General features: G+C 37.8%; 1 protein-coding gene across 1 annotated transcript; it reads right to left on the reverse strand.

Moving 5' to 3' along the window:
* Nucleotides 1-7,999: 7,999 nt before the first annotated feature.
* Nucleotides 8,000-18,881, reverse strand: MSANTD3 (Myb/SANT DNA binding domain containing 3). The gene is made up of 2 exons (XM_044657221.1): nucleotides 18,464-18,881; nucleotides 8,000-8,409 (listed from the first exon to the last, which is right to left on the reverse strand). The coding sequence occupies exons 1-2, from the start codon at nucleotides 18,879-18,881 to the stop codon at nucleotides 8,000-8,002; spliced, it is 828 nt and encodes a 275-aa protein (XP_044513156.1).
* Between the last annotated feature and the right edge of the window lie 6,974 nt (nucleotides 18,882-25,855).

Consider the following 25,855-nt stretch of genomic DNA (forward strand, 5'->3'; position numbering starts at 1 on the left):
TCTCATCCTTCTTGACTTATCTTTAGTATTTTCATATTACAGATCAGCCTATACTTCTGGCTACTCACTCTTTTCTAGATTTTCATGACACTGCCCTTTCCTGGTACTCTTACAGTCTATTTGCCAGATCTCATCCAGGTCATGCCAACTAATCATGAGTCTCTCCCAAGACTTGGACCTGGGCCTTTTTCTTTTTTCCTTCTATATGATCTCACTTGGTGATCTCATCAGCCTCCATAGGTTTTATTATCATCTCTTATGCAAATAATTCCCAGATGTATATAAGCCTCAGTCTCTCCTGAATTACAGTCCTACATCACCAACTTCCTCTTTAATGTCTCAAACTGAATGTCCCATAGGTACCTCAAATTCAATGTGTCCAAAACAGAACTTGTTATCTTTTCTTCCAACCTTCCCAGTTCTTCCAAACTTTCCTATCCAAAGAAACTTCTCTGACTTTCCTATCAAGAACACCATCATCTCTCTCTCTCTCTCTCTCTCTCTCTCTCTCTCTCTCTCTCTCTCTCTCTCTCTCTGAGAGAGACAGATATAACCTCAATTCCTCACTCTCATTCACTTATTCCACAAATCAAATTTAATGTCGAATATTTCTACCTTCAGAGCATCTCTTGTATACTTCCCCATTCTCTCCACTCATTCATCCACAACCCTCATTCAGGATCTCATCACATCACCTCTCTCTTGGATTACTGCAGTTGTCTTCTGACCTTGTCTTGCCCCATTCCCATCTATCCTTTACTCAGCTGCCAAGGTCTTTTTTTTTTTTATAATGTGAAAGTCTGATGATGTTTCCCCCTGTTCCTTGAGTTCTGATGACTCCCTATTCTCATTAGCATCCACTATAAACTCCTCTGTTTGGCATTTAAAGCTCTCCACCCCCTGTCTCCTTCTTACCTCTCCATCACTTTTATTATTTACCCCCTCTCCTCCATGAATGAGATCATCTACTTACCTTGACCTGCTGCAGATCCTGGAAGGATGTTCCATCTTCCATCCCCATTCCTTTTTCACTGGTTGTTCCCTAGGCTAGAAATTCTCTCCCTCTTTACCTTCTTAACTTTCCTGACTTCCTTTATGATTCAGCTCAAACCCTTTCTTCCACAGGATGCCTTTCCTCAGGACCCCCAGCAGCTAGTGCCTCCCTCTCCCATATTACCCCCACCATTATTACCTTTCATCTTTCCTGAATGATTACTTACATATCTAGTTATTTGCATGTTATCTTCTCTCCTTTTCCTCCCACCATTAGGCTGTATGCTCCTTAGGGACATGGATAGGTTTGGATTTTTTTTTTTTGCTTTTCTCAGTTTCCCCAGCACTTAACACAGTACCTGGCACCTACAAAGTGCATAAGCTTGTTGCCTGACTGAGTTTGTTTCTCCAATCCTCCCAGCCCCAGGTCTTAGCAAAGCATTCTTCACATAGTCAACAATTAGGAAATGTCTAATGAATGATTTTGAATTACCTGTCCAAGTACCTTTGAGGCCATATTCTTTTAGCCTTGAGAATGTTTTTCAAGGGTAACATCCAAAATCATTTGACAATAAACCAGACTTCAGCTCTTAACAGGCTAAATAACCAATATAAAAAGGCAGTGATCTTCAAACATTTCAAAATTATGTACTCAGTTTTCTGGCCCATGGCCAGCAGTAACCCACAGAAGACCTTTCTGCAACATAAAAAAAGAGAATTCTCTGGCTTGCTGTGTCACTAAAATCAGGATGGAGGTGGGTAGAGACCAGAGTGAAATTAGATATTGTGTGTGTGTGAACTGGTATTGTTTAAAGTAGGCATTCTTAACCTAGAGTCCACAGACCCCAAGATCCATGGAAAGATTTCTAGAGGTCTGTATCTTGGATAGAAAAAATATATATATATATCTTTAGTTTTCATTAATCTCTAGCTGAAATTTAGCATTTCCTTTAAAATTATGACTATAAGCAACAAACTATAGTTATCATAGTATCCCTGTAACTTTGTCATCAACAGAAATCAGATATTTTCATATCATATTAGTAGTTGCCAATATCTTGAAATATCGTTTCAGCTCCTCACACCTTTGAAATTACAGTAATTATTAGATCTGCTGCTAGACATATTGCTATATCACACGTTTCTCTAAGTTCATAACTGTGTTTCAAAATGGTGGGTCACTTTACATGTATTTTATTTGATATAACTAAAAATATTATTCTGAGAAGGGATTCAGAAGCTTCACCAGACTACCAAAGGCTGACAAAAAAGAAATTAAGAACACCTTTTCCAGAAGTTTCTGTCTGCTCTCAGTTTTCCTAAATGATTTTCAGAGCCCCTTAGGTACTTCCATAAGCCCAAGGTTGGAAAATCCATAGCTAACAACAGAAAAAGAACAAGGGATAAGGAAGAGGGGGATTTTTTTCTCTTTTTGGCTCCTAAGGGGTTCATCTTGTGCTTTGCACAAAAAGAAGGGGAAAATGAGAAAATCTGTATCTGAAATCTGGGTTTCTAAATGGCTACTACATAAACTCAGGTTTCTAAAGTGCTTTGCCATCTGCAAAGTACTTGGCTCACAATAAAGGTAGAAATTGCAAGGACTAGCTGCCTTTTGATAGAGGAGTAATCTTCAACTCAGAGATGTTCAGTGGCTTGCCAAGGCAGACAGTAAGTGTTTAAACTGATCAAACGCAGACTTTCTGATCCCTAGCTCATTGTTTTAAAAAATCTATTAAGCCAAGCTGATATTGGGAATATTTATGAGCCTGAAGACATTTTACTGGTCCAACCTGGTGTGTTAATGGAGCAACTGACCCACCCTTCTCACATAAATAACAAGAGATCCACCACCCAAAGGGAGACTCATGTGGAGATATCCAGAGAGAAGCCATCAGCCTCATAATGATAGGCGGATTGTTCCATTCCTGAGTTCTCAATTACTTGAGGTACCTATCATATATAATGGAATGTCTTTCTTTCTTCAGTATATTGTCAGTCTGACCAATGGGGGATCAACCCAAGAGACAAAGAGACCAGAGTAAGGTAATATAACAAAGCTTTAATGAAGAAAAGAAGCAGCAAGGGAGAGTCCAATGCCAGTAGAGGTGGCTGTGGAGTCCCATCTGGGTGGAGGAATCATGAGATCTTATAGCATTAGGGGGCTTCAGGGGTAATACAGCTTTGGGTCACCTCTGTTGGTTGTCTCTGGGGAAGGTGAGCTACTTGGATCAACTTCATTGGATGTTCCTGAGAGAGGTGGGGAGTCCCGGTCTCAAAATTGCAGGATGTTGTTGACAACCATTTTGTTGGCTTTCTTTTGCCTAGTTGGAGTCTGTTTATTTTCTTGTTGCCTAGATGGGGTCTTTAGGTTTATCAGATATGTTCTTTTAAAACTACGTATAAATTGCATTTTTGGAAAAGGAATCCTATTTAACTATCCCCAAGGGCTCTCTATTTACAGGAAACCTATAGCGAATCCTTTTGTAAAGCAAATAACCATGCTCTAATATATCTATTTAGAGGAATGGATTTGTATAGGCTGAATTTTCTTCTTTTGAGACTGGGTCTCCCCATCTCACCTGGACTAGAAGTACAGTGGCCACCCATGGGCTCCATCCCAATATTTAACCTGCTACCTTTTTCTGACCTGGGCTGATTCGCCCTTCCTTGGGTAGCCTGGTGTTCTTCTATTTATGAGTGCTCAGCATATTACAAACACCCAACAGCTTTAGTCCCACTGCAGCCAAGTACTTCCCAAGCCAGGCAATCTACCAGCCTCAGCCTCCCCAAGACAAAAGGGAGAAGGGAGGAGAAGGGTGTGCTACCATGCCAAGCAATGTTGAGTTGTTTTTTTTTTAAGTGGGCACATCTGTAATGCTGCTATAGCAGAGAAAATGAGCACAGGGGTACTTTCAAGACCAGGAATGAATATTAGCATTACAACAATATCGCATACTTTAGAATACTTTTTATTATAAAAATGTTTTACCACCATTAACTGATTAATCTTAACAACATTCGTGGGAGGTAGATAAGCATCACAACAATTTCACTAATGAAAAACCAAGGCAGAGGGAAGTTAGGTTGCATTCAAGGGCACACTTCATGGCAAAGTTAACAATGGAATTGTCATCGAATCATTTTGAACTAAGAGTTGGCCTGAGCAACAGTGCTTTAGAAAGATTAATCTTGCAATGACTTGTGGAATGCACTGGAGTGGGAAGAGACTAATGGCAGTTGCTAAGCCCCTACAGTGGTCTAAGGAATAGGACTTAAAGCTCTATATTGCTCATGTCAACTCTTAGCTCAGAAAGATTCAGTGACTTCCTCCTGCCTACTGAAAAAAAAAAATCCAAACTCTTCAGTCTGGCATTCAAGGTGCTTCATAATCTGGCCTCATCTACCCAGTCACTCACACTTCTCTTCTCTTTATCTCATCATTCCTTCTTCCCTCATCCATCAAGTTACCTGGGGTTACGCTATCTAGTCCTAACACCAGCCTTAGATTTCCATGCACACAAATAAGCACACACAAGTACCAGATTGTCCTGAAAACAGAAGCTGAGAAAACTCATCCAATGGATGGTGTGCTTCTCTTTAGCCAAAACAACAACAACAACAACAAAAAAAAAAAACAAAAAAATCCATATTGCTTTCATTTTGAATACTTTTTGATCATGGGATACAGTGTGAAAACAAGCAATGGCTCTGAAATCAGAGGACTTTGGTTCAAATCCCACCTCTGCTATTTGCTGCCAATGGGACCTTCAGCAGGTCATATTATTTCTCCAGATCTTTTCCCTCACTTATAAAATGAGTGGAACTGGATTAGATGGTCTCTAAGTTCCCTTCCGACTCTAAAGCTATCATATGATTTCCTGCCCCGAGGCATAGACTATTCAAGATGGAAGGCGCTTTAGAAGTTATCACGTCCATCCTTCATTTTACAGGTGAAAAATCAAGGAATTGAGAGTTAAGTGGCTTGCCCAATGTCACATCGCAGTAAGTGTCTAAGGCAGGATTTGAACTCAAGTCTTCTTGACTTTATCCACACTATACTACCTATCATTTAGTCCACCCCCTCACTTTATAAAAGATGGGGAAACTGAGGCCCCAAAGGGGAAGGGACTTGCCCAGTGTCACATTGATATCTAGTGGCAGAGCTGGGTCCTGGATCATGTCTTCTGAATTCCCACACTATTCCCCTCACATTGTGCCATCTTTAATACATCGAAGCCTTGAAGAGTAGATCCATAGGGAACTAGGGAGGATTTAGAACTATGCTGACTAGAGAGGAAGCAGAGACCCAAGGAAATGGGAAAATAAGGGCCAGGCTGTTAGAAAATGAGGGATGCATCCAAAGCCCAGAAGATCTCAGGTGCCTCTTTGCTTGGCACACATAACCCTTCTGCAGACTCATTGTTTTAGGATATTCTTGGAGCTGATCCTCCAAACAAGACAGATCTTTATCCACCAAAAGCTAAGGATAATGACTTACATTTATATTTTTTTAGGGTTTGTCAAGCACTTTCCCCACAACAGCCCTGTGAGGTAGGTCATACAGGGATTATTATCCTCACATTACTGATGAGGAAATAGAGGCTCTTAAAGGTTAAGTGACTTTCCCAGGGTCACACAGCCAGAGAGTGAGAGAGTGTCTGAGGTGGACTCAAACCCAGATCTCCTAACCACAAGTCCAGCACTCTCCTTTGAGTGTCCATATAGATTGTATTCCATTCATCATTATTCCTTAGCTCATCACCTATGACCTTGGGAAATTTTGCCTTGGGAAACTAATGAACTGCCTTAGAGTTTATTAACTACTACTACTACTACTAGCTCACATTTACTTGGTGTTTCACAGTTTACAAAGCACTCTTCCTCACAACCACCCTGTGAGGTAGATAGTGCAACCATTATTGTCCCCATTTTACAGATGAGGTGACTGAGGCTCAGAGGGAGTCACAGGATTCTAGTTTTAGAGCAAGAAGAGACCTGAAGAGGTCATTTGAGTGAGTCTAAGCCCCTCATTCTATAGATGAGGAAATTGAGGCCCAGGTAGGAAGTGACTTACCCAAGGTCATATAGCTAGTACGTGGTACGTGATAGAATAGAAACTCAAATCTTCAATATTGAGAGTACGATACTCTAGTAACTGAATTTTTCCTTAGAGTGTTTATCAGCTTATGATTCCTACCTTTTTTCCCTCCAAATGGTCATTTTATGCTCAGGAAGCTCTACTCAAAATTTCTATTGAATCAGTCCACGTTGGCAAGATAGGTTGGTGAAGGAAAAGCAGCCAACCAGCTCATTACTTTCTAAATGTATAATTTTATCACATTACTATAAGCTAGCACCTTTGGCATGGCTGGTGAATGGGCCTCTCTTTGGGTGTGACTGGAAGCCCAAATAAAAGGAAATCAATAACTTAGTATTATAGAAGTAGATAGGAAATCCAGAGAAAAGGTAGGAGCCAGGAGGGCAGTACCTTCTTCAAATATACAAGGTGTGATTATAAAATAATAAGATAATGAACCAGATGTGCTCAAGTGGATGCCTTCCTTCCTCCTAGTCACTCTGGAGGTCATATACTTTATTCAATGTTATGAGCTACCATTGCTCAGAACAGTTTTAGAATTCAAACCTCTCTCTTCCTCTCTCTCTCTCTCTCTCTCTCTCTCTTTCTCACACACACACACACACACACTCTCTCTCTCTCTCTCTCTCTCTCTCTCTCTCTCTCTCTCTCTCTCTCTCTCTCTCTCCCTCTCCCTTTCTGTCTCTCTCCCTCTCCCTCTCTGTCTCATTCTTTGTCTCTGTCTCACTTTCTCTCCCTCTCTGTCTCTCTACCCTCTCTCTCTCTGTTTCTCTTAATAAACTCCTCATTATTCCAAAACTTATCTCATACGCTATCTATCTTATGTTTACAAAATCCTGGTTCTTTACGGAAGACATCTAACCTTTCTATAGAAGGCTGGTTGCTCTTGAATATCCCCTGACACACATGGCCAGGAGAATTTGGATTTCAGATCCTAGATCTATTCTTGGAAAGGATCTGAGGCTACCTAGTGCAACTCCTTTATTTTATAGTTGACGAAACAAGCCCAAGAAGGTGATCCTACTTGAATCCTAGATCACAGGTAGTAAATGTCAGAGGCAAGATTTGAACCCAAGTGCTTTGATTCCAGAGCTAGCACTCTTCCCCCCCACCCCCACTACACTGTCTTCTTGGCATATTCCTTACCCTTCGTTGCCATTTCAAGACCTTCCATTTGCCTCCATGACTGCAGTCTCTCAACTAAGTTTCATTCCATCATCCTCTCAAGTTTCATGCTTTATTTTTGTACTATTCTTTCTGAAGCTCTAGTCCTGGCTCCTCGTGACTTCTGACTATTATTTTTTTTTAATCAAATTCACCCTAAAAGAATGAAAGTAGAAAAGATTTTTTTTAAAAAAAGATCATGTTGCAACTCTGTAGCTAATCTCCTAAGAAGAGTTTCACATGTGCTCAGAGCAATGGTAGGATCACTGGACCAAGTATTTGGCCTCCCAAAAGGATCTCTTTGAAGATAACAATCCTCATTTTAACATGTACAAATTCTTGAATGTTTGTAAAAATAATCCAAATGATAATAATAAATGCTCACATTATAAATACCTTGTTATTTCATTAAAAAAGAACAACTGAAAACCAAATCCACAGAGTTCTCATATGAATCCTAATTAGACACATCACATTCAGAATGATCACACTTATAGCTATAATTCAGAACCCAAAATCACTCCTTTCTTCATCCTTAGAGGAGGTGGTTCTACAGATAAAGGAGTCAGAAAAGGAACAAGTAGTGTGTGTTCCCTGAGTGTAATCTCAGAAAAAGTTACCACCTTCCATTTGACTCAGACACTTAATTGGTCTCGTTTCGGCTGTGGGTTCACAGATTTATCTCACACACCTCTTTTCCCCAGACACCTTAGTTAAACGTGAATTCACACGTGAGTTCATCCTCTATGGTGAATTGGGGAAGGGCCTGTTAAATGATGCCACAGGCCACTCCTTGGTAAAAGTCTGCAGTTTTCTCTCCCAATACATCTTCTTTTTGTTGAGAACTTCCATCTTTATCCTGTGTTCTTCTTCTGCCATTTCACATTCTCTTTCGATCTGCTGGATTTTGGCCACGTGCACTTCATTCATCTGGATCAGCTGCAGCTGCAAAATGGACATCTGCTGATGGTGCTCTTCTTCGTGCATCTTTTTTAAAGCGCTTTCCTGGGAGGCTCTGCTCCGGTAGTTTTTATTGGTTGTTATTCTGACGGCTGAACACGAAGGTTCAGGTTGAGAGGTCCCTTCACAAACTGGGAAGTGAATGAGTTCCTTCTCCTCCTCGCATAGTTCTCGATTTGAAACGGGAAAAGGTTCTGAAAGACAAGAGCGGAAAACAGAAATTCAAAGGTTGCTCTCCCACATCAACAGCCTATACATGCAGAGGCCAGACTGGAAAAAGTAATCCCAAAATGCCTTGGGAAGGATGCCGGACAAAGAGAAGAGGGAACAGACCTTACGGCAATTTCAACTCACAGAAACCACGTGAAGTGGATTTGCATTGTCTTGGCTTCCTAATGTTAAATACTCTTTTGTAGAAAGGAAGAAAGTATTTTCTCTGTAGGACAAAACTTGGGAGTTTATTTTTGTGAGAGTCAGTAAACTCTAGAAATGGAGTTCTAGGGGCACAGGAGGTCCTAGTTGAAATCTGGCCTCGGACACTTCCCAGCTGTGTGACCCTGGGCAAGTCAATTGACCCCCATTGCCCACCCTTACTTCTCTTCTGCCTTGGAGCCAATACACAGAAGTTAAGGGTTTAAAAAAAGAAATAAATAAAAATATAGAAATGGAGTCCTAGAGTAGGAATTTCCTCCACTGACACAGTTCAGCAACTTATCTATAATTTATGACTTTCTCTAAGACACTGAAAAATTCAATGTTTACCTCTGCTGACAATATGTGTCAGAGGCAAAACTTGCTTCCAGATTTTCCTATTGGTAAGACCAGACTTGTATCCATTAAATCTTCATCTTCAGTTATAAGAACAATATTCAGAACTTTATTTTTGAAGATTTTATTTTTATTTATTTTATTATTTTTTTTTACCAATTACATGTAATAAATTTCCACATAGGTTTTCCAAAGTTATAGGATCCAAATTGTCTCCTACCCTCCTTCTCTCTCCCCTCCTGGAGCTGGTAAGCAATTCAATCTTATCCATAACTTTAAAGATTGCAAAGAGGGGACAGCTGGGTAGCTCAGTGGATTGAGAGCCAGGCCTAGAGACGGGAAGTCCTAGGTTCAAATTTGACCTCAGACACTTCCCAGCTGTGTGACCCTGGGCAAGTCACTTGACCCCCATTGCCTACCCTTACCACTCTTCTGCCTTGGAGCCAATACACAGTAATGACTCCAAGATGAAAGGTAAGGGTTTTAAAAATAAAAAATAAAGATTGCAAAGCACTTTACAAGTGATTTCTTTATATGCTTACAGCATCCCTGTAAGGTAGGTGCTATTATTATCCCAAGAGCAACATGGCACAGTGGATGAAATACTGCCAGACTTAGAGGCAGAAAGACTCATCTTCCTAAATTCAAAACTGACTTTGTCAGATACGAATTGTGTGACCTGGGGCAAGTCACTTAACCCTGTTTGCCTCAGTTTCCTCATAAGTAAAATGAGCTGGGGAAGGAAATGGTAAACCATTCCAATATCTTTTGATAAAAAAAAAAAAAAAAGCCAAATGGAGCCATGAAGAGTCAACATGACTGAACAAAAATATTATTATCTGTATTTACAGATGAAGAAATTAAAGGTAAAAGAAGTGAAGTTTCTCACAGAGCTAGGAAATGTCTAAGATGAGAAGACTCAAACTCAGATCTTCTGGAATCCAAGTCTGCTGCTCTACCTATTGTGCCACCTAATGGAAAATGAAAGCTACATTTATTCTTTTAAGCTATTAACTAAACAGCTATTGTTGGCTACTAGATAGCCATTTTCTTAATGAAATAATGAAACAACCTTAATTTCCTAGAAAAGTAATATACCTTGAAAATATGCCTAATAGTAATCCTAAAAATAAGTTATTTCCAATCATGAATTGCATTTCATTGCTATTTGTGAGCATAAAGTCCTGGTGAGAGAGGAAGGAGGTATAGGTATCATTTTTCAAGTGAAATACCTAGAAATCAGGGGCAGCTAGGTGGCTCAGTGGATTGAGAATAACCTAGAGATGGTAGGTCCTAGGTCAAACCTGATCTCAGACATGTCCTAGATGTGTGACCCTGGGCAAGTCATTGCTTATCTCTTACCACTCTTCTGCCTTGGAGCCAATACACAGTATTGACTCAAAGACAGAAGGAAGAGATTTTGGTTTTTTTTAAAGAAATCATAGAAATCACATTTATTCAAGGTAACATAGGAAGTTAATAGCAGAGAAAGGTCTTCTTTCAAGCTTCTAATTCCCAGTACACTAAGTTACATCCAGTCTACACCTGAGACATCAGGAGATGGCATAAAAAATTCTGCTCCTTTCCTGTTATTCTCTCATATCGTAGTCTCTCACTGTAAGGAGAGGGGGAATAATACCACCTATGTGATATGAACAAGACAAAGGAAATAGTAATGGATTAGGTGAAACCTTTAACCAAAGAGATCAAAAAAGAGGAAAAAGATCCACATACACAAAAATATTAATAGCAGTTCATTTTGGAGTAGCAAAACACACACAAACACAAAGACAAAAGTAAAACTAGAAACAAAGGGGATGCCCACCTATCTGAGAATATCTGAACAAATTCTGGCATATAATTTTAGTGGAACATTATTAAGCAGTGAAAAAATGACAAAAGAGATGGTTTCAGAGAAACCTGGGAAGACTTACATAAACTGATGCAGAGTGAAGTAACCAGAACCAAGAGAATCTATTTATATAATAACAACATTGTAACAACATTTTTGAAAAACCTAAGAATTTGATCAATATGATAATTGGTCATGATTCCAGAATCACTAATGATGGAACATACTGCCTACTTCTTGACAGAAAAGTGATGGATTCATTATATATGAGATATATATTTTTGGACATGGCAAATGTGTGAATTTGTTTTTCTTTATTGTTTGTTTCAAATATTGCATTTTTATTTTATTTCTCAGAGAGGGAGGGAGGATTATAGGAAAGAAGTGACTTACCAATAGTTTTGATTAAACAAAAGAAAGAAAAGAAAAGAAAGAAAATTCAATGAAACATTTTTTCCCAGAAGAAAATTTTTGCTCAGAAGAAAACAAAAAAAAAAAACTTCAAAAGGAAATAGAGAAACAGGATAGCTTTGAAAATAACATGCTAAATTCATTACATGCTTTTTTTTAAAAGCAGGTTGTACATAATAGTCATACTCCTTTTCAGTTCTGTTTTGTATATGGAAATTTTCTTCTTGATGGTTAGGAGGTGTCAAGTACAAAATAGAAACAAATTCTGACCAAGCACTTTATTTTTATTTGTTAAATCCTTCTCTTCCATTTTAGAACCAATACTGTGTATTGGTTCCAAAGCATAAGAGTGATAAGGGCTAGGCAAAAGGGGTTAAGCAACTTAGACAGGATCACACAGCTAGGAATTGTCTGAGGCCAGATTTAAACCCAAGACCTCCCTGGCTGTCAATCTACTAAGCCACCTAGCTGCCCTTGACCAAGCAATTTAAAAAAACAAATAAAGAAAAATATCAAAGGAAAAATTTTCCAAGTCCATCATAATAAAGGCACTGAGAAAAGTGGGAATTTACCTAATTGGCAAACAGCATAATACAGTAAACTATGGATTATCTTATAGGAGGGGAACTGAGGGTCCTGTAGACTATCTCTATCCAGTCACTGCCCTAAGGGTCTCTGCTCAATTCTTAGTAGATACTGTCTTGGGAAGGAGAAAGAGGTCACAGGAAAGTCTAGTTCCTCCATACGTTTCTCAAACACAAGAACTTTGCAAATCTTAAATTCTATTATTATCCAATGTGGTTTTTATTCCCACCTCAGAAAATGACAATGTACCCACTCACCTGCACAGAAAAGTTATCCTTAGGAAACTAGATTCAATAATCCTATAAGAAATCTTATAAACATTAAGAGTTATTTGAAGCCATTTCCCACTTGATAAATGGGCAAAGGACATGAATAGGCAATTTTCAGATAAAGAAATAAAAACTATCAATAAACATATGAAAAAGTGTTCTAAATCTTTTATAATTAGAGAGATGCAAAACAAAACAACTCTGAGGTACCAGCTCACACCTAGCAGATTGGCTAAAATAACATCAAAGGAAAATAATAAATGTTGGAGGGGATGTGACAAAATTGGGACATTAATGCATGGCTGGTGGAGTTGTGAATTGATCCAACCATTCTGGATGGCAATTTGAAATTGCCCAAAGGGCTTTAAATGAATGCCTGACCTTTGATCCAGCCATACCACTGCTGGGTTTGTACACCAAAGATATAATAGGGGAAAAGACTTGTACAAAAATATTTATAGCTGTGCTCTTTGTGGTGGCAAAAATTTGGAAAAAGAGGGGATGCCCTTCCATTGGGGAATAGCTAAACAAATTGTGGTATCTGTTGGTGATGGAATACTATTGTGCTGAAAGGAATAATAAACTGGAGGAATTCCATGTGAACTGGAATGACCTCCAAGAATTGATGCAGGGTGAAAGGAGCAGAACCAGGAGAACATTGTACATAGAGATTACATTGTGGCACAATCGAATATAATGGACTTCTCTACTAGCAGCAATCCAATGATCCAGGACAATTCTAAGGGACTTATGAGAAAGAATGCTATCCACATTCAGAGGAAGAACTGTGGGAGTAGAAACACAGAAGAAAAACAACTGTTTGATCATATGGGTCAGTGAGGATATGATTGGAGATGTGGACTCTAAATGATCACCTAAGTGCAAATATCAATAATATGGAAATAGGTCTTGATCAATAACACATGTAAAACCCAGTGGAAGTGTGTGTCGGGAGGGGGTGAAGGGAGGGGAGGGAAAGAACACAAATCTTGTAACCATGGAAAAATATTCTAAATTAATTAATTAAATAACACCCCCCCTCCCCTGAAGTTATTTGAGGCAGCGAGATGGCTCAGTAGATTGACAGTCATGTCTAGAGATGGGAGCTCTTGGGTTCAGATACTTCCTAGTTGCACCCTGGGTATATCACTTAACCCCCACTGCCTAGCCCTTATTGCATTTGGAACCAATACATAGTATTAGTATAAGCAGACAAAAACCAAAAAGTTATTCACTGGGTTTAAAGCAGGCATGACACAAAGAAAACTTATCAATGTATCATATTAACTTCTATAATTATCTTAGCAGATAAGTGGTTACATTTTATCCACTAACTTTCAAAATATGTTCTTTATTATAGATCTTAAATAGAAAAGAATAATGTTTTGATTATTGTAGTAAAAAATTCATATTTAAAATCAAGAATTGAAATCATACTGGCTAGAAAAATTTCCCCTTAAAAATACAAACAAGGTCCCCTGCAACTAATACAGTAAAGAAATGTTGGTTGCCATTTTCAAAAATGAAAAATAAATGTCATAAATACAGTAAATAAGAAATATAAATTTCATATTATATAGACAACATTGATGAAAACTTAGAAAATCCAAGGGAATAATTTAAAATAACAAGTTCAAAATGCCTTCGGCACTCTGTGTAATTATAATGATCAAGCTTGGGCCCTAAGAAGAGATGAGAAATTGCACCTTCTTTCCTTCTTTGCAGAATATCAGGGACTGTTGGTGTGGAACCTCGCACATATTGTCAGATTTAGTTGAAGTGCTAGACCAGCCTTGTTGAACTGCTTTTTGCTTTATTCTTTGTTAGAAAGGATGGTGGGAGCTGGGGGATGGGATATATTTGGAAATGAAGGTAATGTAAAAACAAAAGATATCTACAAAGAATATTTTAAAGGAGCTGCAAGGTTGAGCTTTATAATTAAAAATCAATTGTATTCCAATATAATAACAACACAGATAGAAAATAAAATGAAAAAATAGGGTGATAGAAAACATTTAATAGTTAGCTATTAGACCCAGTAATAAGTTATTTATGTAAATAAAAATATTAAATTCCAGTGAAAGCAATAAAAGAAAGTATTATTAAATGGGGAAATGCTTTATTATGCATCAGAAGACTAAATTAATGGAGATTTAATGTAATATCAATTTTAGTCCCTGTGGGAAATTCTAAAGAATATGAAAAATTGATATTAAAAATTATTTAGGAATAAGAATACCAAAGAATTTGAAAAGGAACTTGGTCCACCAGACTTTCTTAATCTTAAGAATTGCTTAAAATTCTTCAGTGGTTTCCCATAACCTCTAAAAATAAATTCATCAGCCTTGAGCTCAAGATCTTCCCTAATCTGTCTCCGACTTACATCTCCAACTTTATTTCAAAGTTTTTCTCTCACTCTTCTCACTCTCGTCTTCTGTGATTTCAATTTGATCGGCCAATTTATTGATATCTCTCAACTTTGTTGTGAGAGTCTGACAAGTAGGCTATCTATGTTGACACTTATGTTGGCAGCTAGGTGACACGTTGGATAGAATGCTGGACTTGGTAAAAATATGGCAAAAAATACGAATTATCTGCTGGTTCTGTTTAATTGTTTGTTATAAGAGATATTTCAAGGTTAGGGTTGGGGGTAGAGTGGAAGAATATATTGGGAAATGAGTTTAATATAACAAAGCCCCAAAGAGCATAAATTTTTTTAAATGCCAATAAAAGCTTACTGTCCAGATACATAAAGTGATATATGTGATATTACCGATTACATTTGCTAAACAGTAAAAGAAGATCCTCTTCTTAGCAGAGAGGTAATGGACAAGAGGTACCAAATGAGACGTACAAATTAAGAGATAATAAAAGTGTGGAGTTGGTTTGGGTGATACATTTATCTGCTGCAAAGGGCTTTTATTTTTATTATGGCAGGGAATTGGAGGCAATAGCAAATTAATGATAGAGATACTATAAAAAGGAAGGAAAGAAAAGAACATCAAAGGATGATTAAAGAGTAGAAGTTAAAGTTCAGAAGGTGCCAAATAAAGAGGATGACATTGGATCCACCATATAACATTTAAAACATAGAAAAACACACTCTGTAGCTAATTTAAAAACAAACATTGGCTAAAATGAAAGAAGGGGAGAGTAATGAATGCTGGAGGGGATGTGGCAAAACTGGGACATTAATGCATTGCTAGTGGAGTTGTGAACTGATCCAACCATTCTGGCTGGCAATTTGGAACTATGCTCAAAGGGCTATAAAAGAATGCCTGCCCTTTGAACCAGCCATACCATTGTTGGGTTTGTACCCCAAAGAGATCATAGACAAAAAGACTTGTACAAAAATATTTATAGCTGCACTTTTTGTGGTGGCAAAGCACTGGAAAAGGAGGGTATGTCCTTCAATTGGGGAATGGCTGAACAAATTGTGGTATATGCTGGTGATGGAATACTATTGTGCCAAAAGGAATAATAAACTGGAGGAGTTCCAGGTGAACTGGAAAGACCTCCAGGAACTGATGCAGAGCGAAAGGAGCAGAGCCAGAAGAACATTGTACACAGAGACTGATATACTATGGTAAAATCGAATGCAATGGACTTCTACCAGCAGAAATCAATGACACAAGACAGCTCTGAGGGATTTATGGTAAAGATGCTACCCACATTCAGAAGAAGGACTACAGGAGAGGAAACATATAAGAAAAACAAATGCTTGAATGCATGGGATGAGGAGGACATGATTGGGGATGTGGACTTGAAACAACCACACCAAGGCAACTAACAACAATTTGGAAATAGGTCTTGAACAAGGACACATATTAAAACCAGTGGAAATGTGCATCGCCTATGGGTGGGGGGAGGTCGGGGGGGGGGAGTGAAGGGGAAAGTAGGGGCATGAATCATGTAACCTTGTTAAAAATGAATATTAATAAATGTTTTAAAAAAGATAATAGATAAGGCAGAAAATAAAAAATATTCAAAAAAACAAACAAAAAAAAAGAAATGTAATACTATTTTAAAAAGGAGATGATTCTGTATGCTGCAGTCTTGAAAACGTATTTTCAAGCTAATCCTTTAAGATAAGATTCTTTCCAGAGGAAAGGAAAATGTAGAATTTTTTTCATTATTTGTGAGCATTTGTTTAGGGTATTTTTTGTATGTTTACATTTAATGGACAAAAACACTCAAGTTCTCATTTGTGACAATAGAAAATATCCTTTCCATATTTAAGAAAACATCTTTTAGTAACAGCTGTGAACACTGACTAAAATATTGTTTTAAGTTTCATTTATGTTATTTATATAAAATCTGACATTCTTCTCTACCAAATGGTTGTCACCTAGTCTAAGTAGAACAGAAAGGACCACTTGAAAAAATAAAAATAACTTTAAAAAATAAAAAAGAATATTATGAAATCTAATAAGAGTGAGATATTGCTGGTCATCATGGACATCAGTTAAATCTCAGCTCCAAGCATACATTTTTACAAACAACAGATGTATAATCAATATTTGTTGGATTGATTCCATGGGAAAATGTGTCCCAGTTTCTAAATAACTGATTTTAAAATAACTTTTATTTTTAAAAAATAGTACCTAAGTTGAGAGTTTCCAAACTGATATAGAAATATTTTTTGACATTATTCTAAAGATGAAGTATCTCTGCATAGCTATTTCTTTTTGCTTATTACTTATCTATAGATATTTCAATAGTTCAATGATTACCAGCCCTTTGAATTGTGATACCAAGCCATTTTTTAAAATTTTTGCAATAATCCTTCATTTTCCTTAAATGAGTTCTTTGTAACATGTTGTCAAAAAGTTTATAATTCATGAAGTCAGGAAACCTTGTGATCAAATTCAGGCTTAGACATTTACTATCTGTGTGAACTCTGAGCAAGTCACCTAAAATCTGTCTGTCACAGTTTCTGCATCTGTAAAATGGGGATAATATAATAGCATCTATTTTATAGTATTGTTGAGAATCAATTGTGACAAGATTTATAAAGCATTTTTTTTTCTTAAACCCTTACCTTCCATCTTAGAATCAATACTGCGTATTGGTTCCAAGGCAGAAGAGTGGTAAGGGTAGGCAATGGAGGTTAAGTGACTTGCCCAGGGTCACACAGCTAGGAAGTGTCTGAGTTCCATATTTGAACCCAGGACCTCCCATCTCTAAGCCTGGCTCTCAATCCCCTGAGCCACCCAGCTGCCCTCTTATAAAGCATTTTAAAACTCTTAAAGTGGGCAGCTGGGTAGCTCAGGGGATTGAGAGCCAGGCCTAGAGACGGGAGGTCCTAGGTTTAAATCTGGCCTCAGACACTTCCCAGCTGTGTGACCCTGGGCAAGTCACTTAAACCCCATTGCCTAGCCCTTACCACTCTTCCACCTAGGAGCCAATGCACAAAAGTTAAGGGTTTAAAAAAAATAAAAATAAAACTCTTAAAGTACTATGTAAATGTTAGCCATGATTATTTCTTTAGAATTTTTTAAAATTAATTTTCTTTTGAGAATTTTTTAGTTCCCTAAGGAACTGTTAAAATTTGGGAATCAACGGGGAAAAAAATTTTGCAATAAACTTTTAGAAATGCTCATTTTGCTCTATTTGATAATAAGCATTAATGCAAATCCTCCTTGAAGAATGCCTGTTTCCATCCCTAAGATGTATTCTGATCTATCATATTAAATGACATAATCAACAGAAGTCCTTGGGTAATTAAATAAAAAAATTCTCCCATTTTTGGAAGTGTCTATAGACCCTCTAAGATGTCACAAGGATGAGGTAGAAAGGTAGCTCAGTGAACAGACCACCATCTTTCAGGGAATACTCTATTTTCCTTCATTTACTGGAGAAGGAAATGGTAAACCACTCTAGCATCTTTGCCAAGAAAATCCCAAGGTAGTACAGGATCACAAAAAGTCAGACATGACTGAATGACTAAATAATAACCTCAGGCTTTAAGGGGCAGTTATTGCTAGCACAACAGACAGAGAACCAGCCCTGGAGTCCAGAGGACCTGGGTTCATTACTGGCCTCAGATACTTCCTTGCTATGTGACCCTGGGCAAGTCACTTAACCTTGATTGCTCTTCTGTCTAAGGTAGTAAGGGTTTAAAAAAAGATGCCATAAAGTGTTGCAAACATATAATTCAACACCTCATTCTAGCATCTGATTCCCCAACTTTCAATGGGGAACATCAATAACTAACATCAAAGTTTATGTAAAAATTTAGAACATTATACACACACACACACACACACACACACACACACACACACACACACACACACACACACACACAAATGTAGATGGCATCCCAATGAACAAAGCAAGAGGTAACGGGAGCATTTATACCTTGGTTTGCCGTGTCAGGGTGGTATTCTGATTCTTCTTCTGGAGGACTCTGTAAAAAGTAAATTTGCTCAGGGAGCATGCTGGCAATCTTCTCTTTCCCTATTACCTGTGTGCTTAGAAGTGGACTAACGCTCCGTTTTACCTTCTCTCTCCTTTCATGCGCCATTATCTTTTTGGTCCGTGCCTTGATGTTTTCCCAACACTTCTTCAATTGTTTGAAATCTCGTAGTGAAACGCTCGGTTGAGAATTGTATTCATGGGCCAGGGCTTGCCAGGTCCGCTGCTTAAGTGCAATTGTCCTGGCATCACTTTTCTTACATTCAAGCACATATTTATATTTTTCCACTAATGCAAGCAAGATACTCTTTTCCAATTCAGAAAAGTATTTGGCAGGTTTTATAATTTCGTTGTTTTGCATTTTCTACTCTTTTTCTCCAGGCAGTAAGAATCCTGTAAAAAAGGAAGTTTTAAACAATAATTATATGTTCCATCAAATCTTCAGCAAATTATCTTAGTCTAATTCACAAGCAAAGCCCATATTTATTTCATTTTTAAAAATTAACTTTATTTCATTAAAAATTTCCCAATTACATGTAAAAATTTTTAATAATCTTTAAAAAAAATTTTTTTGAAATCCAAATCTTCTCCCTTCCCTATCCTTGAGAAGGCAAGCATTTTGATATTGATTATAGATGTGAAGTCATGCAAAACATATTTCTATATTAGCCTTATTGCAAAAGAAAACAAAAACAAAGTAAAACAATAAAAATAAAGATTTTTTTTAAGTATGCTTCACAATCTACATTCAAAGTTGATCAGTTCTCTCTGAAGGTAGATAACATTTTTCATTGTGGGTCATTAGAAATTGTTTTGGGTTATCGTCTTGAACAGAGTAGCTAAAGCCTTTCACAGTTGATCAACCTTACAATATTGTAAAGCCATAAATTTAAACGTTCTCTTCTCTGCTAAAGCTTCAATTAAATTTTATAAGAAAATATATGTTATATTTAAATGTATCTGTGTTCAAATATATCTTTTGAATAAATAATAATAATAACTTGACAAATGGGGTTTTTACAAAGAATTTTATATATTACATATATTTCTTTTTCATACACATAACAACCCTATGAGGAGGTGCCTGAGGACACCATGGAGCCAAGGGAAATAAGCAAACCTGATGGGACACGGAAAGATGGCTGTCCTGGGAGTCCTCCTTGAAGGGAGGTTTTGGAAAGACTTTTGTTTTTTTAAATTGTGCCCTTTAGTTCTCTAATTGAGGACATACCACTAAGACTGGAGTACCAATGCGGATGTTTATCTATATTTACATAACTTCTATCTATATTTACAACTATAATCATAAATATACACCCATATGTGAAATGTGAGATACATAATACATTATGATATATACCATACACTATTTATAATATCTATATAACATATAGTTAACACATAAAGAAATATGGTATAAATAATTGTGGCATAATTGATTAACACTGCCTGGGGTAATAAGTGGAATCACACATGTGTAATGTCATTTATTATATATGGGTAATATGCTACATGTAACTCATGAGTTATATATGTTAATATATTTGACAAGAGATGACTGGCCTGGGAGTCCTCTTAAAATGCTGGCTTTGAGGGGCAGCTGGGTGGCTCAGTGGATTGAGAGTCAGGTCCAGAGATGGGAGGTCCTAGACTCAAATCTGGGCTCAGACCCTTCCCAGCTGTGTGACCCTGGGCAAGTCACTTAACCCTCATTGCATAGCCCTTACCGCTCTTCTGCCTTGGAACCAATACACAGTATTGATTCCAAGATGGAAGGTAAGGGTTTAAAAACAATAATAAAAATAAAATAAAATGCTGGCTTTGGGGGACAGCTGGGTGGCTCAGTGGATTGAGAGCCAGGACTAGAGATGAGAGGACCTGGGTTCAAATCTGGGCTCAGACCCTTCCTAGCTGTGTGATCCTGGGCAGGTCACTTAACCCCCATTGCCTAGCTCTTACTGCTCTTCTGCCTTGGAACCAATACACAGTATTGATTCTAAGATAGAAGGTAAGGGTTTTTGTTTTGTTTTGTTTTTCACTAAAAAAAATTTTTTTAATTCTGGCTTTGGAAGGAGCTCTTTACTCTGTATTCAAGTACTCTAGCATTCTAATTAGAAGGCTATAATATACTATAATACTGACCTTTTCTTTTCTTTGGACCCTCCCTTTAATTCTACAGTCTACCCTTATCATCCATTTATTTAAAAAAAAAATAGGGGGCAGCTGGGTAGTTCAGTGAATTGAGAGGCCTAGAGATGGGAGGTGTCTAGGTTCAAATCTGGCCTCAGACACTTCCTAGCTGTGTGACCCTGAGCAAGTCACTTAACCCTCATTGCTCTTCTGCCTTAGAATCAATACTTAGTATTGATTCTAAGACAAAAGGTAAGGATTAAAATAAACTTTAAAACATTTTAAAGGACATCTAAAGAACTCATATTTTCCCTAGCCCTTTTTCCCTTACAAATTTTTCTGTTATCGTGGGGAGAACCACTAACCTCCCAAGTCACTGTCTCACTCTCATTCACTCGCTCCATATATTGAATTCTTTGCCATATCTTTTTATTTTCACTTCCACTGCCTCCCTTTTATACTTCCTCTTCCCTACCCCCATTCAGCTACTATATGAGCTCAGGACCTCATCACCTCACATCCAAAGAGGCCTTTTTTCCATGTCTGGAAGGCTCTCCCTTGCCATATCTACCTCCCAGCTTCCTTCAAGTCCTAGATAAAACTGCACCTTCTACAGGAAGCCTTTCCAGATCCCCATCTTAATTCTATTGTGTTCCCTCAATTCCTAGTTTATCCTATAACTAGCTTATCTGTACGTGATTGGTTTTGCATTGTTTTCCCTATTAGACAATGATCAACTTGAGATCAAGGACTGTCTTTTGTCTTATTTTGCATCTCCAATATAACACTTAATAAATGCCATTTTGTTTATTCATTCCATTTTCAGTGGAAGGAGTAAATAGTGGATAAAATAATAGGGCCCAGAAGTCCTGAAATATAGTAACAATACAGGGTGAAGGGGAACTTACCCAACTTCCATATTTTAAAACATTATAAAGCAATAACCATTAAAACTATTTGATTTAATGGGCAGCTAGATGTCTCAATGGATTGAGAGCCAAGCCCAGAGATGGGAAGTCCTGGGTTCAAATCTGGCCTCAGATACTTCCTAGTTGTGTGACCCTGGCCAAGTCACTTAACCCCCATTGCCTAGCCTTTACCACCACTCTTCTGCTTTGGAACCAACATACAGTATTGATTCTTAGACAGAAGGTAAGGACTTAAAAAAAACAACAACACCCAAACTACTTGATTTAAAAAAACAGACCAGTGGAACAGAATAAGGATCCCAGAAAGGCATCTGAATAGATTAAATGTTTACTATATGAGAAATCAGATGAAGCAAATAAAACTTAATGAAATAATATAAATGTTATATTATTAAATATTGCCATTTATAATGTATTAAAATAAACCAATTAATAATATTCCTTAAATTAGAAAAATTAAATATGAAAACCTATTTTAGGGTTAAATTTAATGGTTAGACAATAATTTTATGAAATTGTATGGTTGCCAATATTTATTATATATTGAGTCAGAAATTTATTTACAAATATTTACAAAATGGAAAGGAAACAATAAAGTAGAGAAATGTAAAGAGGTTAGAGAGGTTATCTATCCTATCAACCTAAATGTCTGCTTAATTCAGGCAGAGATTAATTAGTTCTCATCCAGGAAGGCAGCCTCCTCCAAGATAGAAGCTAATCTCTTAGGAAACTAGGAAAGGAGTCAGCCTTTCACTCACCCAATGAAGTAGTCCAGGAGTCATAGTCTAAGCTGAAGCTGAGCTCCAAGCCCATGATCCAAACCACAGTCTCCAGCAAAGCTCCCTCGAAGACTCCCCAGTCAGAAGACTATCTCCAGAAGACAATCTCTTTCAGACTATCTTTTCAAAGACAATCTGCTCTGAGAGAGTTCAGGGCTTGCTTTTATGGTGACTTCTTGTCCCTTCCCCTTTTCACAGGGGCCAATCACAGTTTCCAAATTGTCTAGCACTGCTCAGAGAGATCTGTCTGTAGGATCAACTTCTCACCTTCTGAAGGTTAAATTTTCATCAAAAGGATTCACAGCTAAGGGTGTGAATTTTCTAAATCTCACCTTCTGAAGGTTAAGTTCTCATCAAAATGATTCACAGATAAGAGTGTGAATTTTCTAAATCTCACCTAGCACTAAGTAGGGTGTACAAATCTTTTGTTGATTCAATTTAAAAGTAGACAAAGGAGAGTTAATCCTGTCTTCAGTCTAGTGAGGTACTAAGCTGGGGCTCTTAAGATAGTGTTAATTCAAGATAGACAATAGAGTAAAGAATTCTCTTTCATGCCTACAGTGATGACAGGGCTATAGGAAACAAGTAATCATATGGTATTGGTAGAAATATAACTTGCTCAAATGTTTCTATAGAACATGCGATCTTGATTGCTTTTCATGTCATGGACCCCTTAGCTGGCTGGATAAACCTATAAACCTGTCCTCACAAAAAATGTTTTTAAGTGCATTAAAATAAAATACACAGGGGGGCAGCTGGATAGCTTAGTGGATTGAGAGTTAGGCCTAGAGAGGGGAGGTCCTAGGTTCAAATCCGGCCTCAGACACTTCCCAGCTGTGTGACCCTGGGCAAGTCACTTGACCCCCATTGCCCACCCTTACTACTCTTCCACCTAGGAGCCAATACACAGAAGTTAAGGGTTTAAAAAAAATAAAATAAAATAAAATACACAGGATCACAAAGGAAACCAAATGTCAAAATTATTTTTTTTAAAGCCCAGCAACCGTTAGGTTCATGGACCTAGGTTAAATATTCCTGCTCTAGAGTCATCTAGCAAGTAATAGGAAAAGCTACAAATTGGTCATATTATTTGACTGAATAATCTCACTACTGGGTATATATCCCCGGGAAATTGGCTAAAAGACAAAGGACCTATTTGTTCAAAGGTGTTCATTTTACTGCTATTTATAGAACCAAAACCTGGAAATATCTCAAATGCCCAAAGTGACAAAATGACTAAACAGACTGGTACGTCACTGCAGTAATGCACCAGGCTAAATCGCCACCAGAGAATGACAACTAGGAAGACTATATACAGATATATGGAATGGTCTGTGTGGGATAATGCAAAGTGAACAGAATAGAACAAAGAACCCTATGTACATACTAGCTGTAACCATTTAAAATGTTGATCAGATCGAAAAAGGTTATAAGTTAGTTAATCGATATTTAAATGTATGTTTATTTTTTTCATTTTAAGGTAACAGTGCAAAAAGTCACATGTTGGAAGAAAATAGGAAAAACTTTTTTAAAAAGGTAAGGATCATGAGAATATATTATCAGAGATGTTTCTTAAGTAACAAAAACCAAAGAGAGAGGGAAAAGCTTCTGAGAGTCCACTATTATTATGAAGTCTGCTCCATAAGTTAGGTAACATACTAAATCTCCCAGAAATAATACAAGCTTAAAGAATTCCAGCATCTGCCCTCCAGGAGCTTCCATTCCAATGGGAGAAGGAACAAGGGAGCTGAAAAAGGTGTGTGGGAAGGGGGGAGGACAGATGGGAAAGAAGGTGAGTGAAGCTTGGCTATTTCAAAAATGGAAGTTCCTAAGGGAACTGGCCACTGGGAGAAGGGAGCAGAAGGGCAGAGGGGAAAAGCAGCTGAACCAGAGTGGACATCAAAGGGAAAGATCAGGTTAAAACAACTCCCAAACAACCAGAATACTGAGTTATTGTGAGTTAGAAGAAAATCTCACTCTGTAACTCCAGCCGATCTAGGATAGAAGCTGAAAAACAGGTCAGGCCTTTGTTTTAGGAATTCAATACTGGAGAACACTCAGAACACTTAACAACTGTTGGGTAGGGTGCCTAGGGTTGGGTAGCCTGACTCTAAAGTAATCAGCAACATTTGCTTTGCACCAAGTGGGTAACTCAATAATGGCTTATTCAAAAGAATATTTAGTATATTAACTTCTGGAAAGGAAACACTAAATGCATGAAGAATGTCTGGATTTCAACATTCATCGGAATAGACTATAAAGCCTATCCATCAATGCGGGTAAATATATAGGATAGAGAAATACAATAAGAGGGATCCAGAAATTTAAAAAAAAAAAAAAAAAAAAGGAAGTTGGATTGCTTTTGGGAAACTGGCTTCTAAGCAGACCCATGTTATCTGTATAAACATTTTTTTTGATGTCACCGTAAAGTGGTGAGACTTGAAACACTATCATCTCAGAAAAACTAAAGATATGTATCACAGAGAGAAATGGAAACACATCTATATGGTAGGGATGGGCAGGATGCATGACATAAACAATGAAGAAAGCTGATGAAGAACAAGAATGGAGGATGTCATTTGAGAACTGCATGTCAAAAAGAAAAGAGGAGCTGGTGAGATGGGAGTAGCCGGAGCCATCTATCATACCCTTGAAACTTCAAGAGAAATTGAGGAAGAGCTCCATCCCATTGATTGGGCCCCCTGTCATAGAATTTGGGGAAGAACATGCAAGAGTTACACAGAATAGGTAAGGGGAGGATGGGTTATGATCTGCATTACTGTAAGACCCTCATGAATCAATGAGGTCATGGATCCACTTGAATATGGACATAAACATTTTGTGTTTAAGGAGATCTTTAAGATTATCTAGTTTGGAAATCAAAAATTTTACAGATGAGGAAACTGAAGCCCAAACAGAACAACCCTTGCCAAAGGTTATATAGCTAACTATAGAGCAATTAGGGGAACCACACCGGAACAGACTTTTTTTTTTCTTCTCTGATTTGAGTTCAGTGGCACTGAGGGACTGATTTCCATAGAGTGGTGAAAAGGACTAACTCTGAGCCACAAATGAGGCTGTGACTCAGCATTGGCCTTAGGCAGAATTGTGCCTTGCAGACGTATGAAACCACCTAGGCAAAGGCAAGGAAAATGATGCAGGAATAACGAGGAGCAAGACTGATGGGGATAGACTGGAAAAGCAGGAGGGAGCCATATTGCGGAAGACTTTGAATGACAAGCTGAAGAGTTTGAGAAGGCACTGAAGATTTTTTGAGGAAGGGAATGACATGGGCATATCTGTGTTTTTCTGAAGATTAATTTGACCACTGTGTGGGGGATAGACTGGAGATGAAAGTAGTCTGGAAGCAGGGAGACCAATTAGGAGGCTATTGTAATGGTCCAGGCAAGAGGTGAGAAGGGCTTGAAGTTGAGTGGTAGCTCTCTGAGTGATGAAAAGGGAATGGATCCAAAAAGAGAATGTGAAAGGAGAGTCAA

Source organism: Gracilinanus agilis, chromosome 1 (assembly GCF_016433145.1).
Source record: "Gracilinanus agilis isolate LMUSP501 chromosome 1, AgileGrace, whole genome shotgun sequence".
NCBI classification, from domain to species: domain Eukaryota; kingdom Metazoa; phylum Chordata; class Mammalia; order Didelphimorphia; family Didelphidae; genus Gracilinanus; species Gracilinanus agilis.

Excerpts from the sequence above, each read along its gene's own strand:
- MSANTD3 (XM_044657221.1), bottom strand. The coding sequence starts at position 18,881 with ATGCAAAACAACGAAATTATAAAACCTGCCAAATACTTTTCTGAATTG. Across the intron at positions 8,410-18,463 it reads CCCTGACACGGCAAACCAAG|AACCTTTTCCCGTTTCAAAT; the intron begins GTATAAATGCTC and ends CTTGTCTTTCAG.